The sequence below is a fragment of the Lepidochelys kempii genome, chromosome 3 (assembly GCF_965140265.1).
Source record: "Lepidochelys kempii isolate rLepKem1 chromosome 3, rLepKem1.hap2, whole genome shotgun sequence".
In the NCBI taxonomy this organism is placed as follows: domain Eukaryota; kingdom Metazoa; phylum Chordata; order Testudines; family Cheloniidae; genus Lepidochelys; species Lepidochelys kempii.
The window spans coordinates 172,567,803-172,582,074 of NC_133258.1; the positions used below are offsets into that span (position 1 = coordinate 172,567,803).

Below are 14,272 nucleotides of genomic sequence, written 5' to 3' on the forward strand. Positions count from 1 at the left end.
GCTTTGCATAGGTCCAGGGATAACCCTGCATAAAGAGGCTTGCAAGACTCAGGCCTAAATCATCACTCCTGCTTGAGGGCCAGTGCCTGTTTGTTAAACAATTTATCTATATAAAGTTCTTCTTAGACTCGGAGCTGTTCCTGGAGGCTGTAGGCAAGAATGCTTTTTTCTTCCATCTGCCTCTGTGAAACACATCAATCTTTACTTTCGAATGCAGACATTGCTGTAGTTATCTATGTCTTTGTCACCTTGAGATTAGAACATTGTATGTTCTTGTGTGTGGGCAGCACTGTCCCTAGCCATTTTGGTGCCCTACGCAGCCCCCCGCAGGGGGTGTGTGGCCCCAGGCTTCCTCCGGAGGGTGTGGGAGGGTTTGGGGGGACAGGGAGGAAACCGCTCCCTCAGCTCCCAGCCTTGGGAAATGAGGGAAACTGCCTTCCAGCACTTACCCGCGGCGCGGCTGGGAGATGGCAGCACGGAGCGGGCTGGGGCCAGGTTGCTCCACTTACTGCTGTCTGGTGAGTGTAGGGCACCCGACCCCTGCTGCAGTCCTCAGGGGAAGGGGTGGAGTGGGGGCGGAGCAGGGCCAGGGGCATGGGGAAGAGGCGGAGCAGGGGCTGGAGCAGCATGCAGCTGCGTAATTTGTGTATGAGTAAGGATGGCCCTGTGTGTGGGGCTACATCTTCAGGCCATCCATCTGTAAGGGGACTGTTGCCCCCTTGCTAACAGTCAGTGGGGATGTTTTGGTTGGCTAGCTCCCAGTACTAAAAGGGGAAGGGTCTATGGGAAATCAGGACCCTGAGACTGACAGTCCCCAGGAACAATGGGGAGAGGCCAATGTTCCAGGTCAGCCTGAATGACAGGGCGGGCAGGCTAATCAGGGAGTCAGGAGGCCAGGGAGGTCCCATCCTCCGTGTGAGCGGGATTTGCCTGAGACAGACAGAGTGGGGCCAAGCTAAGGAGAAAGCAGGGGCCCAAGCTAAGCTGGGGAGCAGAGCTGTGCCAGATCCAGAGGGACCAGACCCTGTCCTGGGAGCAGAGCTGCAGCCCCAAAGCCAGAGGCACAGCCCAGAGAGAGCAGACTTGCCCTGGGAGCAGAGCTGCAGCAACCAGAGCCACAGGGGCCAGAGAAGCAGCCCAGGAAGCAGGTCAGTGCTGGGAGCAGAGTCACAGAAGCAGCCTGCAGAGCAGACCTGTCCTGGGAGCAGAGCTGTAGCAACCAGAGGCAGAGGAGCCAAAGAAGCAGCCCAGGGAACTGGAGGCAGAGCAGCAGAGACAGAGAGGTGCAGCTGGGGCTGGACCAGTCTGGAGTTGGGTGCGGTGAGCAGCTGGGGAGAGGGAGGAGGACCCTGGGCAGGGGGCCCAGCACAGGGAGACGCCTCAGCCAAGAGGCTCTGCAGGCCAGGCTTGGATTGTAACCCCGACTGGGCGGGGACGACACTGGGAAGAAGGGTCTTACCACTTAGAGCCTGAGAGCGTGTGTCCAACCCGCACCATCCCTGCAGCACAGCCAGGGCCTGAGAAGAAGGCCTGGGACTTACAAGGAGCAGACTGTGAACTGCCTGGACATTCCAGAGACACTGTTTGTGATGTTCCCTCCCACAGAGCAGGTTCATGTGTTTCCTTTAACCTTTCCCATTTTTCCTTATTCTTTTTAAATTTAATTGTTGATTAAATAACTTGCATTTGCTTTAACTTGTATGTAATGGTCAGTGGGTCAGAAGTGCCCAGTGCAGACAGAGTACCCCGGAGTGGGGACACCCTAGCCCCTGTCCTAGGTGACCACAGCAGGGTTGGGGGTCGAGCTCCCCAGGAATCCTGGGCCCAGCCTGGTTGGGGTTACGAGGACTCTGCCAGACAGGAGAGTGGAAGGGGAGTCCTCAAGGGCAGGGAGGCCACTGGGTAAAGGAAGTGGGACCGAGGACTGAGATCCTTTCGCTAGCCCACTTCACCAGGGTAGTGCAGAAGCCAGGAAAGTTACCCACAAGAGTGGGACTATTCCCCCGCTTACACATCCATAAGCTAAATTGGAGCAGATTGTGTCTCCATAAGTGGTGCTTCATGCAGAGAGCACAGTATACTCCTGTTCCGGAGTCTGCACTGGCTTCTGTTTAGCTTCCAAGTGGAATCTGATATTCTGTTTTTGAGCAGATTATTTGTGTGAACTTTGAATTTTGACATTTGTATTGTACCTATTATATGACTATTATTGCAATTGTTATATGAATGCCTGAAGTTTGGGGTAGATTCTCTAAAATAAACCTAAATCAATAAACCCCGAAGGAAAAAAAAAAAGGTATCTGGCCCTTAACTATTGAAACATTAGCCAGTTCCATATAATAGAACTACTACTAAAGTTTGGTCACTGTGGTATATTATTTAGCAAGTACAGAATATATTGTTGTATTATTTCACAGGAGCAGCCAAACATACATTTGAGAGCCTTCAGAAAGTTTCCAAATTACAAAAACGAAGTGTAGTTGCTGCCAGAAAGCTGGCTGACTTATCTATATTGTGAGCTCATGCAAAACTACTTAACATATTTTCTTCAGTCAGCTCTACAAAAAGCAAATATTAATCACAGTATTACATTCTTAACACTTTCAGCGTTATTTTTCTCGGTAAATTTGTCAGGTCATTTCCATCAGATTGTTATTTTTAGTTTAACAACACCTAAAGCTTTTATTCAAGTAACGTTATTCATGTCACTAACTTCTGTCTAGGTATTTATAGTCCTCTAGCCAGCACTGCATAGTGTTACATATGCTTGGAAACAGCATGGAGGTGCGGGAATAATTCCTGTATTTCATGGTAAAGTGCTGTGCAGAAGAGCAGTTCTATTGTCTAGCTGTTTACATAATGGTACTATTATTAGACATTGGCTAAGGAGGCTGTGTTTTGTTTTCAGGGCTTGAGGCCTTTTATTTTCTGAGAAGTTGAGTGGGAGTTTGTTCAAGAAATAAATTTGAACCTGCAAAGCTCAGTATAACTTAGGGGTTTTGCAGCTTACACTATATGCAATGTGTTTGTTCTGGTCTGTCAGCTTCCTAGACAGGAATGGTGGTAAGCCAAAGGCTGGCTAAGTGATCAGACAGCTCAACTTGTGAAAGTTAAGCAAGTTAAGGAAGTATGGGCTGGATGAATGCACTATAAGGTGGGTAGAAAGCTGGCTAGATTGTCGGGCTCAACGGGTAGTGATCAATGGCTCCATGTCTAGTTGGCAGCCGGTATCAAGTGGAGTGCCCCAAGGGTCGGTCCTGGGGCCGGTTTTGTTCAATATCTTCATAAATGATCTGGAGGATGGTGTGGATTGCACTCTCAGCAAATTTGCGGATGATACTAAACTGGGAGGAGTGGTAGATACGCTGGAGGGGAGGGATAGGATACAGAAGGACCTAGACAAATTGGAGGATTGGGCCAAAAGAAATCTGATGAGGTTCAATAAGGATAAGTGCAGGGTCCTGCACTTAGGACGGAAGAACCCAATGCACAGCTACAGACTAGGGACCGAATGGCTAGGCAGCAGTTCTGCAGAAAAGGACCTAGGGGTGACAGTGGACGAGAAGCTGGATATGAGTCAGCAGTGTGCCCTTGTTGCCAAGAAGGCCAATGGCATTTTGGGATGTATAAGTAGGGGCATAGCGAGCAGATCGAGGGACGTGATCGTTCCCCTCTATTCGACATTGGTGAGGCCTCATCTGGAGTACTGTGTCCAGTTTTGGGCCCCACACTTCAAGAAGGATGTGGATAAATTGGAGAGAGTCCAGCGAAGGGCAACAAAAATGATTCGGGGTCTGGAACACATGAGTTATGAGGAGAGGCTGAGGGAGCTGGGATTGTTTAGCCTGCAGAAGAGAAGAATGAGGGGGGATTTGATAGCTGCTTTCAACTACCTGAAAGGGGGTTCCAAAGAGGATGGCTCTAGACTGTTCTCAATGGTAGCAGATGACAGAACGAGGAGTAATGGTCTCAAGTTGCAGTGGGGGAGGTTTAGATTGGATATTAGGAAAAACTTTTTCACTAAGAGGGTGGTGAAACACTGGAATGCGTTACCTAGGGAGGTGGTAGAATCTCTTTCCTTAGAGGTTTTTAAGGTCAGGCTTGACAAAGCCCTGGCTGGGATGATTTAACTGGGAATTGGTCCTGCTTCGAGTAGGGGGTTGGACTAGGTGACCTTCTGGGGTCCCTTCCAACCCTGATATTCTATGAAATGTTGGCTTCTTCCCCAGCTATAGCTATCCTGTGAAGGAAGAGGACGTAGAAGATCTGTTACATTGATGTGATATGTTCCTGCCAACTTCCAAATGTAGGACACAAACTCAAGCAGGGATACAAAAATAATAAAACAGGAAGCTCAAAATGATGTGGGATTAGTTTGATCACAAACATTTCCTACTTTCCACTTTCGTGAATTTGCATTTGTGATAAGAATAATTTACAAAAGGATAAAGTGAAATCATGCCATGTTTGTGTGGCATGGATGTCATTTAATGAGGTATTTCCCTTGTAATGAAGGATAGTTGAGATGCGTGATTGGAACTGGCTAGCAAAACTTCCAGGTTTTATTTCCATATATAAATCAGTAGGTATGTGTGCCAGTCTTTTTGGCTGGTTCTTTCTGGTAAAAATTAGTTTAAAGTTCAAATTGGAACCTCTACTTATGGTATATGTATTAGTGGTTCACAAAACACTGACACTGGTATTCCACCTATGTTTACAAGTTTTTGAAAACTCTGGACAGTTTGCCACTCATCTGCAGTAAAGCCACATTATGAATACTTAAAAGATTTTTCTATCATACTGCCAATAGAATGTTAGATGTTTATTACATGTTCATTACTATGTAATGTAATGTGTGTCATCACTGAAAGGTTAGTGTAGTGCATGACGTTAGCTATCAATGTACTCAAACATTGAAATTAATCCTTACTACAAATTTATTAAGAAAGCAAATGTTAAACAGCCCTATTAAAGTAAGCTTTGTAAACTAATCTCATACTTCAATAGACATTCTAAAACCACAACGCTGAAAAATAAATTTAGGATACAAAATTATAAAACTTAAAACCTAATGATAAAAAACTCAAGATTAATGACAAACAGGGTTTTGTTTTTGGTTTTAATTACACAGACAAAAAGGAACACAATTTGTTCCAAATTGGTATTTAACTCCTCACCTCTCTGTCTAAACATTTAGTGCATAATCCTGTTCCTTCAAAAGAGCTTATGTGGGAGCACAGTTATGGTTATTTGCACTGTACCAACCATCATAACTTTATAATCCTTGATTCATATTACATGCGATTGTGTGAAGTTTTTTAAAATATTATTAAAGTGCGGAGATATTAAGAGGTTAATGACAGCTTTTCTTAGTTTAGTACAAACTTTCTCTTCTCTCATTTCCCTGCCTTTTGTTTGACAGCAAGTGACAAGTGTTTATTCTTGTCTGTACGAAGTACTGAAACTACACAAATCTGTTACTGGTGGTATGGATTGACATCTGAAAAAGCCAAGAATCTGGAAAATGAGAGAAATAGAGTACCAGCAAGACACGGTGACATTGTCTGTAGGAAGAATAAACCGTTCTTCAAATATTTAGCACTTGTATATGAGTCTTTTCAAGTCATAATTCTGAGGTTGGGTATTATCCTCATAAATATTTGACTGTAACCTATAATATAGGAACAGTGACCCATGTGGTCAATGCATGACCTTTAAGCCATGTCCACTTGTGGCTCACATCTGTCCTAGTGACAATCAGTGTGGAATAATAGTTTAATATTTCTGCAGAAGAAAGCTCCTGAAACCATGCTGAAAAATATTTGTCTTCTCAGGTACTCTGTAGCCTGTTCTTATAAGTTGGTTCTCAGAAAAAAAAATTCCTATCTCAGGAAAACAATGATAGAAGGGTTCTAGCAAAAATAATATTTCAGCACAGTTATTAGTAGACTTTTCTTTGCAGTACCTGACTACTATCTTGCAGTAGGTCACAGATTTTTCTGGTGTCCATTGTGCTCTCTCGGTCAGATGGTGTTTGAATGTTGCATCCAGTACGGTCTTTCCTGAGGACTGAGTTTTCAACTTTACTAGGAACTAGGGACCTGATTCTGCAGTGTGTGAAGTATCCTAGACTCTTATTAATGTCAATAGGACCTAAGAGAGCTCAGCACTTTGCAGGGTTGGGCCTCAAGAACAGAAAAGAGCTAAGGGTCTAAGGGTAACTATCAAAACCATTTCTACTACATGGTAGCGGGGAAGAGCCATTATGGTACAGAAGTTAGCCACAAGGGTCTATTATAAAGATAATTTTTACTGAATTTCCCTACTTTAGCAGAACCTCAAGAATATTTTGATATCATGCTCATGTATTGGTTATTTCCCCAGTCTCAAATGCAACTTGTCCTAACTTTTACTGGTTTTATTTTTTTAGGTCATATTAGATTTTTTTGTTCTAAATAGGATATGAAATTATCTTATATTGTGGAGCTTTTGGTGGCAGCTTATAAAAGGAGTGCACATTTTATGACATGCTGTTTTATATGTATATACAGATGCAGCAACTTGAGAGACAAGTTATTGATGCAGATCGTCAAGCAGAGAGAGCTTTTCAACAGGTACATTTAAATTGAAGAAGTACAGTATGTCTGATAGCTGTTGCTGGAGGGCATATTAGAGCAGTGTTAGCAAAGGTGACTCAGAAATATTGCTATATTCCTTAACTAGTATTAAGGAGAGGATAATATATTTTAAAATGTCCCACTCTAGATGTTTCCTAATAGATGTTGTAACATCTTGGTTTGCCACCCAGTTATGGGTCTGTCTTAACGTATAGTCAAACCTATCAAACCAAATATTAAGTGCATGTCTTGAATCTCTGTTTGTTCAGTATTTTTCTTCTGTATCTTTTTCTAGTGATGCAAATGTAAAACTAACATGTAAGCAAAAGGGAGAGAAAAGAGTCCTGACAGTAGCAAAACCATAAAAATATAAAATTAACATATTTGTGCCTTAAAGCCATATTCTCAAGTAAAAATAGGAGAATTCTCCAATGTTGAGCCCTCTTTTAAAGTTTTGGTAGTCCATGGGATTAAGTAGTCCACACATGAAATTTAGGTTGTCTCTGCTGTCCCAAAATGAAGATGTTTTAGTGACTAAACCAGTGTCCCTGATGGATACCCAAACAATGCCATATAAGAATGTGCATCAAAAATTAAATGAAATCATTTAGTAATATAAAGTGTAAAAGCATAAAAAAAATCACTTCATATGGTATGCATGCATTAATTGTTGCAGTAATTAAAATACACACATAGATCTCCTCAAACAAAATAGTAGGAGTCTAAGCCTACAAGATGAGGCCACTTCCTGTGAGCTTTGCCAAGACCATCAACTTCCATTGAACTTAGTGGGAGTTGAGGGTATTCTATTGCATTGCAAGACCAAGCCCTTGGTTTGCACAGAAGCTGTATGTTCTCAGCTTCAATTTGTTGTACTCCACTAATGAATCTCCCAATTTGCTTTACTGTTTAAAAAAATCAGTTTAAAAGCACACAGGAATTGTTAATTGGGAGCAGCATGAATCACTGTTTCCTGGCCTTTGCTAGTCTGTCTGTACATATATATTAGTGATTCATCGATAGTGAGTGCTGTCTTTTCTCTTTAACAGTGCTGAAAGGATTTATGGTTTCATTTTCTTTGGTGAAAAGTGTCTGTTGCCCAAGTTCAGCTCTTCTCTCACACGCTAGAATTTGAATTATGTTTATATGAGCAGCGGGAAGAGCATTTCAAGGCTGAACACAGTGGTCTGCTGAAAGTGAGCAAGTTCTGCAGTTGGATTTTGTAAATTGTTTCTCTTTGTTTATAAATTAGTATAAACACTAAACATCTGACTCAGGCATGTTTTCTGTGGAGCAAAGATAGGTCTAGTCAAGCCTTAAAAGGCTATATATACCACAATTATTTCTTTCCCATTTTGATATTTGAGTGAATTTAGCCTTGATTTTTTTATGTCACAGAAGCACCCAAAGGCCTCAATCAAAAATGGGGCCACATTGTGCCAGGTGTTTACAGACACAGAAGAAGACAGTCTCTATGCCTAAAAGAGCATATAATCCAAGAACCGTTTAAGCAATAACCCTGAAAATTAGACAAAAATCCTGGATATGGTCTCTGGCCTCTGTTCAAGAAAGCATCTCAGTTTATGTGTAACTCTAAGCACATGGTTAGTGCTCTCTTGATTTGGAATGGATTTAAGCATGTTCTGAGTGTTTTCTCATTCAGGATCTTGGTGACTTGGATCAGAATGCATTCATTGACTATGGGCAAGATCTTTATAAAAGTCATAATTTTAATAAAATAATACTAATTCTTTTCATGTGTGCTGTGTTTAAGCAAGACTTTCAAAAGACTTCACAGACCTTTATTAAGCCTAATAACAATCATATGAGGGAGGTAAGCGTTCCCAAGATAGTCATCATATTCTTCCCCTTTTACTATCTCTAATAGTTTTATTTGTTATGGACGCAGAAGTTAGAAATGATGTTAACAAAACCTCTAAGTGTTAGCAGTGCCCTTGCAGTACTATTGGCTAAAGATCTACAAAATGCTCTCATCTCTGATCTGTTTTAGCATTTTGCAGCACTGGGTTGGGCCTTTAATATATGGTAAATTTTATTATGACTTTTATGATTAAATGATGAAAGTTTACTTAGGGTGTTGTGTTTCACCTGCTGAACAGGTACAGATTATGGAAGAGAAGTTAAAAGCAGCTAATGTTCAGACTAGCGAATCGGAGACCAGATTGTATAAGAGGTGTCAAGATCTGGAGACTCTGGTACAGGAGAAAGATGACATTATACAAAACTTGGAGCAACAACTTGAAGAACAGGTTAGGAATAATTCGGTGACCAAAAGGCATGTTATTCATAGACTCTTAATTGTGCGTATAAAAAAGTAAAGAATGGTATAAGTGAGAAAAGTTTAAAACTTTTTCATTATCTGATTATTGATAAATGGCCTGATGCTGTAAAGGTAATACATCACATGTTAAATTACGAGTCTGGACTGAGGAGCAAACTCAACTGATCTTTCCTGCAGGAGGTGGGGCTGAGACGTAGTTGTCTACAGGAAGATTTTTTTTTTCAGTTGTTGCGGTGGGTCATAGGAGTGAGATTTTCAAATTGAGATGAGATTTCCTTTGTAAGAACATTTGATTGGTAAGTAGGATGTACTCTGGAGAGACATTTTTCCTCCTCCAGGTCTCCCTTTGAGAGAGATTTTCACTTTACCTAGTAGGAAAGCATCCTATGTGAAAAATCCCATGAAGGGTTTGTTCAAAGAATTTACCAAGTGTTGTATGCGAGTGGCAAAGAGCCTGAGATGAAACATAGCTAGAAGTAATCTACAGAATTTGCATCCTAAGATGCTCCTTAGATGGTATGATATACACATTGGAAAATATATTTTGTCTTACTGTTTCAGAAGCAAATCAGAATACAAGAGGCAAAAATCATAGAAGAAAAAGCAGCTAAAATAAAAGAATGGGTGACAGTCAAGCTCCATGAGGTATGTCTCCTATGATATTTACAGTACAGCGAACACATAATGTAACAGGACAGAGTTTCTGTGTCATACAAGGAGAGAGATCTCGGTGAAAAATGTCTACCATTTTCCTGTGGTCCTATATTTATTAGGCTTAAAAGGAAAAAAACCCTCAAAATTCCCTGTCTCAGCGAAGGCATGAGAGAAAAGGGGATTTGATTAGGCTAGCATGGGGGATGGCCACTCTTGGGCTTCGTAGGAACAAGTGTTTGCTTCCCTCTTCCCCCTTCAGTTGCACAAAGTGCTCATGTGAGCAGAGCATGCGGGTATTGGGTGGCTTTGGGGTAGCACTGTCTCTGCATAGAACTCGCTATTCCTTGGTTTGGAAGGCCCAAGGGGGACCCATTGTCTCTCCTTGCCTCTCACTTGGGGTAATAAAAGGCCCTCTGGGGCCACAGGCTGCCATTTTTGGCACCCAGCATTTGCTCCTACCCTCATGTTTATGCATTTTGAATTGCAATTAAAAGTAAAAAGCCAATCTAGCATAAAGTGAAATATTTTAGTACCTAATATGTGAATTATTATATATTGACATTTCTGTATACATATAAAGCTAGTTAAATGGCTATATACTTAAAGTACAAAAGTAGGAAGAATGTTTATCATAGAAAACGCATACTATTCTGAAGAAACAAATCCATAATATTAGGCCTCAATTAAGATTAGCCCTGCTACTGCTCTTATTTAGCTCAAAAGGAAATGGCAAGAAAATTGTGTCTTCCCTCACAATGTAACGACTTGAAAAATTGTTTCACTAATGGAGGAGCTTAAATTTATATCCTTTCAGTTAGAGGTAGAAAATCAGAACCTTCGCTTGATCAACCAAAACCAAAATGAAGAGATGAGAACAATGCAGTCTAAACTGCAAGGTAAATAGCACACGTCCTTTGAAATTTGCTCTAAGTTTTGTATAGTAATGCTTGGGAGTAAATCCTGCTCACTTTGTGCATAGTAGTCTCATGGAATACTTTGATTTCAGTGGGAATTTGTCCCATGGACCCTTTGACTTCAGACTTTGCTGGGACTATATGTGAATGAGTAAGGCAAGAAGTATTTGGACCTTTATAGTTATTTGTTTCTGAATGTATCAATATTTTCTTAAATAAGTTTTCAAATAATCTGATTGGGTTGGATTCTTTCATATCCTCCCTTTGACTTGTTTAATTGTATGATTTGTAGACTTTGAAACATTTAAGGATAGGTGGATATCATTGTGGAACTGTCCCACCAGTCTATGCCATGCTGAGGATCAGAGTTCTGATCAGTTTTTTTTTTTTTTTTAACCGCAGCTTCACACATTGAGTTGTCTACAGTGACACCCAGGTCCCTTTCCTGAGTTGATACAATTAATTAAGAACCCTGCAAGATGTCTGAGTATTTAATTTTTTTCCTCCGCTGTGCATTACTTTGCATTTATCAACACTGTATTTTATTTGCCATCACGTTGCCAGTTCACCTACCTTCTTTAGGTCTCACCAAACTTCCTCACAGTCCTCCCTGGACCTGACTAACCTAAGTAACTTTGTCATGTGCAAATGTTGCTATTTTACTACTCAACTCCCTTTCCAGATGTTTAATTAACATATTAGATAACTCACAACCTAGCATGGAACCTAGAGACACCCAACTGTTAACCTTTTGCCATGATGAAAACTGACTGTTTATTCCAGCCCGTAATTTTCTGTCTCTTAACTAGTTTTGGATCCATGAGAATACTTTGCCTTTCAACCACTGACTACTTAGCTTCTTTAGTAGTGTTTTGTGAAGGACATTGTAAGAGGCCATTAGAAATTCTAAATAACTTATGTTAACTGGTTCTCCTTTATCCACTATTTTACTGACATCCTCAGATCTCTAAGACGGGGGTGGGGAAACTTTTTTCTATCAGGGGCCACTGACCCACAGAAAAAATCAGTCGCGGGCCACACAGCCCTGTGGGGGGGCATGGAGGCTCAAGGCTTCCCCCCACAGAGGGGTGAGCCAGCGCTTGTGGTTCCAGCCCAGTGGGGGGGTGCAGAGGCTTGGGACTTCCCCTAGGCTCCAGAGTAGGGCCACAAATAAGGGATTCAGGGTGCAGGTTGGGGCTCCGGGCTGGGGCCAAGGGGTTTGAAGTGCAGGAGTGGGCTCAAGACTGGGGTTTGGGGTGCGGGAGGAGATGCGGGGTGCAGGATCTGAGAGGTTGTTTAGGTGCGGGAGGGGGTTCTGACCTGGGGCAGGAGGCTTGAGGTGCGGACTCCGGCCAGGTGGCGCTTACCTCAGGCAGCTCTCGGTCGGCTCTGCACTACTCCCAGAAGTGGCCGCCATGTCCGAACCCTAGGCGGAGGGGCCAGAGGGCTCTGCAAAGTGTGCACGGCCCATGTCCACAGGTATCACCCCTGCAGCTCCCATTGGCTGTGGTTCCTGGACAATGGGAGCTGCAGAGCTGGCACTGGGGCCGGAGGCAGCATGAGGAGCTTCCCTGATCACCCCTTTGCCTAGGGGCCACAGGGACATGCTGGTCACTTCTGGGAGCTGCACAGAGCCGACCGAACTTTTAACAGCCTGGCAACCCCATCTTCCCCCTGCAACAGGGCAAGCCAGCGCTCACGGCTCCAGCCCCGCAGGGGGGCGGGGGAGAGCACCGAGGCTTCTGGCTCACAGCACGGACACTTGCTGTGAGCCAGATTAAATGAAGCAGCGGGCTGGATCCGGCCCATGGGCCGTAGGTTCCTCACCCCTGCTCTAAGAGATCAATGAGACACAATTTCTCTTTGCAGAAACCATTCTGGTTAGATCCTATCATATCAATGATCATGATCTTTCAGATGTTTTATTATAATTTTTAATTATTGTTTCAACCCATTTACCAGGTAATAATGTAAGGGTTACTGATCTCTGTTTTCCCAGATCACCCATAGAACTTTTTAAAATATTCCAGTTTTCTAGCAAAGTAGTTGTTTTTAATGAGCTTGCACATTTTTGCTAGCTGCTCAGCCACTTCATACTTCAGCTCCTTCAGTACTCATAGATGTATACCATTCAGGCCTGGTAATTTATTTTTTTTAAATGATCAATTTGTTCCAGCACCTCTTCTAACATCTCAATGTCTGATAGTATTTTGTCTTTATTACCAGAAAAGAGCAGGTCTGGGGTAGGTATCATCCTCTGTGGTGAATTCAGGTGCAAAGAAACAGAGTAGCTTCTTAATAATGTCCTTGTCTTCCTTAATTGTGCTCTTTATCCCCTGGTGATCTGGAAGATCCATTATGTGTATTTCCTAGGTTACTACTATTGTGGCTATATTTTGTACCATAGGGCATCTAATCCAGTTCTGTCTTTTTATCCAGCCATTTTGGGAGGACTCTTATCACAAAGATCTTGACAGTTCTCTCTTTTTACTCCTCTTTTTGTGTTTAGAGCAGGAGTTGCTACATTTTTTTTAAAGCTATCAGTTTATAGTTTTTGTCACAAAGAGTTTCCTGGCTATGATTAGTGAACATTTTCCTTTTCTAGAAGAGAGTGACCCCACTTATTTTTAGAAAGTGTCATTAGGTTGAGCCTAATTTTAACTTTAGACCTATCCTTCTCAATTATCCCTTGAAAATCTGAAGAAATATGGTACCCATTTAAATCCTCGCATGTTTAAAGTTGGTCTGCTTTTATCATGTTTAGGTGTATACTGGATTGATATGTAGGTTGAACTGCAAACATAATACCCAAGGTTATTCTGCTGTGACTTTATAGTCACTGTCTTTTTTACTCTGTCTCTCAGAACACACCTTTCTGTTGTAAACATTTTAAAAGAAATAGTTTTTCTCCCCTCTTTACTTTCTAGAAGGAGAATCATATTTCTTTAGTAAGTGGAAATTTAGTTTGCGAGTTTGGTATGGAGAGGATTTCAAGAAGGTTTTTATTTCTAATATCAACATATTTAGTTTTATTATGGTTTTTAAAAATGATAATATTACTTAATAAGACTGTGTAAGAGTAAAACGTATTAGCATATGCCAGGTTAACACTAAATTTATGAATTATTACACTTGCAGAAATTATGGGGAAGAAAAGTGTCCCTTCAACACGTAAACCTGGGGAAGGCCAGCAACTAAGCAGTTTGACTTTTGGATGCTTTTTGAACAGAGCAAGAAGTCCTCAGCAAGCTATTACATTTGATGAAATAAGCAAATCATCAAGTAAAGAATCAGAATTGAGTGACGGTAATAACATATTAGGTATTTAACCCTGATCTAATTTTATTCTGGAAGAAATTAGTGGAAAATTAAAATTGCTTTAAACATAGCTATGTTCAGGAATAGTCTCCTTCAAAATAGGACAAAAGGACTTTCAGATAGGACACGGTGTAGCCTTTAGAAAAGGAGTACTTGTGGCACCTTAGAGACTAACAAATTTATTTGGGCATAAGCTTTTGTGAGCTACAGCTTTTCGCACTCATCTGTCTCACAAGACCGTCTGTATTATTAGAAATCTTCTGATGTAGCATTAGTACATTGCTTAAATATTTTGCTGTGTGCATATGCTGATGGATCACTGCTGTAGCCTTTAGAAGAGGAGGTTGCTTTTGGGCCTTGTCCAAAAGATTATCCCCATTTATTCTATAGTGTTCATTAATTTCAATAATATCAAAAAACAAGATGCAGCCCTGTAGTGCAAAAGAGGGTGTAAAACTGTAATGAGG

The 14,272-nt window shown here is 41.7% G+C and overlaps 1 protein-coding gene across 7 annotated transcripts in view; it reads left to right on the forward strand.

Moving 5' to 3' along the window:
* The window catches only part of PLEKHH2 (pleckstrin homology, MyTH4 and FERM domain containing H2), a 119,369-nt gene that overhangs the window by 37,513 nt on the left and 67,584 nt on the right, over positions 1 to 14,272 (forward strand). For 5 of the 7 annotated variants that reach the window (XM_073339076.1, XM_073339078.1, XM_073339080.1 and 2 more), the window contains exons 3-7: positions 6,552 to 6,614; positions 8,738 to 8,887; positions 9,481 to 9,564; positions 10,388 to 10,469; positions 13,626 to 13,808. In XM_073339076.1, coding sequence (XP_073195177.1) covers positions 6,552 to 6,614; positions 8,738 to 8,887; positions 9,481 to 9,564; positions 10,388 to 10,469; positions 13,626 to 13,808 — 562 coding nt within the window. Of the gene's footprint in view, positions 1 to 6,551; positions 6,615 to 8,737; positions 8,888 to 9,480; positions 9,565 to 10,387; positions 10,470 to 13,625; positions 13,809 to 14,272 lie in introns of those variants that run through there. The other 2 variants (XM_073339075.1, XM_073339079.1) reach the window with 2 other exon arrangements.